The sequence below is a fragment of the Etheostoma spectabile genome, chromosome 5 (genome assembly GCF_008692095.1).
Source record: "Etheostoma spectabile isolate EspeVRDwgs_2016 chromosome 5, UIUC_Espe_1.0, whole genome shotgun sequence".
Classification (NCBI taxonomy): domain Eukaryota; kingdom Metazoa; phylum Chordata; class Actinopteri; order Perciformes; family Percidae; genus Etheostoma; species Etheostoma spectabile.
In genome coordinates, this window is record NC_045737.1 from 6,889,635 (window position 1) to 6,890,721 (window position 1,087).

General features: G+C 44.4%; 1 protein-coding gene across 3 annotated transcripts in view; it reads right to left on the reverse strand.

Annotated features, from left to right (window-relative positions):
- pcsk5b (proprotein convertase subtilisin/kexin type 5b) overlaps positions 1 to 1,087 on the reverse strand; it is a 73,756-nt gene that overhangs the window by 29,095 nt on the left and 43,574 nt on the right. For all 3 annotated transcript variants that reach the window (XM_032516303.1, XM_032516305.1, XM_032516304.1), the window contains exon 16: positions 456 to 649. In XM_032516303.1, the coding sequence (XP_032372194.1) occupies positions 456 to 649 (194 nt within the window). The remainder of the gene's footprint in view (positions 1 to 455; positions 650 to 1,087) is intronic.

A 1,087-nucleotide genomic window follows, 5' to 3' on the forward strand; every position in this document is an offset into this window, starting at 1 on the left:
GCCTTGTAATGCCGTGCAGTGCCCTGCTATGCCATGAACTATTACTTTTAGTCACTGTTCGATTATCTTTTACTGTGACTGTTATTGACACTCTTCATTTCAACCCTAACCAGCCATCAGACACCGCCTACCAAGAGCCTGGCTCTGTCTGAGGTTTCTTCCTAAAAGGGCGTTTTTCCTCACCACTGTCACACTGTTGCTTGCTCTGGAGGTAACTAGTAGAACTGTTGGGTCATTGTATATTATAGAGTGTGGTCTAGACCTACTCTGTCTGTAAAGTGTCTCGAGATAACTCTTGAAGCATCATCTTAAGCCAGAAGTAGCTTATAAAATCCCCATGGTGGGACCAAAAACAATGAAACAAGTTCTTGACTGCATGGTGTACTTACATGTGTACACTTGTTAGTTTAAAGTTTGTACATTGTGAAGCAAGTTTGTCCACGAGTGAAACGTACCAAGGTCGAGGTAGAAGCCATCGCCACAGTTGGCGACACACGTGTTGGAGCCCTCGTTGAGGTGGAAACCAGTCCTGCATGTGGTGCACTGGTCGCCACGGCTACCAACGCAGGTCTCACACAACGAGGAGCACTTCTTGCAGCGCTTCCGGTCATCACGAAAAAAGCCACTAGGGCACTCCGAAACACACATCCTGGAAAGAATGGGGTACAGGTTGAAACAGAGCATCAAAAAAGGCAAAAGTGAAAGATAAAGAAAGGACAATTTGTATTTCTTACAGACATATTTAAGTCGTAGTTTACGCTGACTGTAGAGACCAAATAAAGACCAAATACGACCTCATTGTTCCACGATTAACAACTTCTATCCCAAAGCTCAGTATAATGTTAACAAGCTCAAAATGTAAAACATATGCCTCTTGTTAAAGGGTATTTAGGCATTATATTTTGTGTACTAGAGGGACTAAGTGTGTGCGTGCGGGTGCTATATGGTGAACAGGTGCAACATCTGTTGGATAATTCCACAGCCCTCCGTCACCCCCCTCAATTCACCCTCCCTTCCTAAAGGAGAAAATATCACCAAAATCGTCACCACACCCACACACACACACACACACACACACACACACACA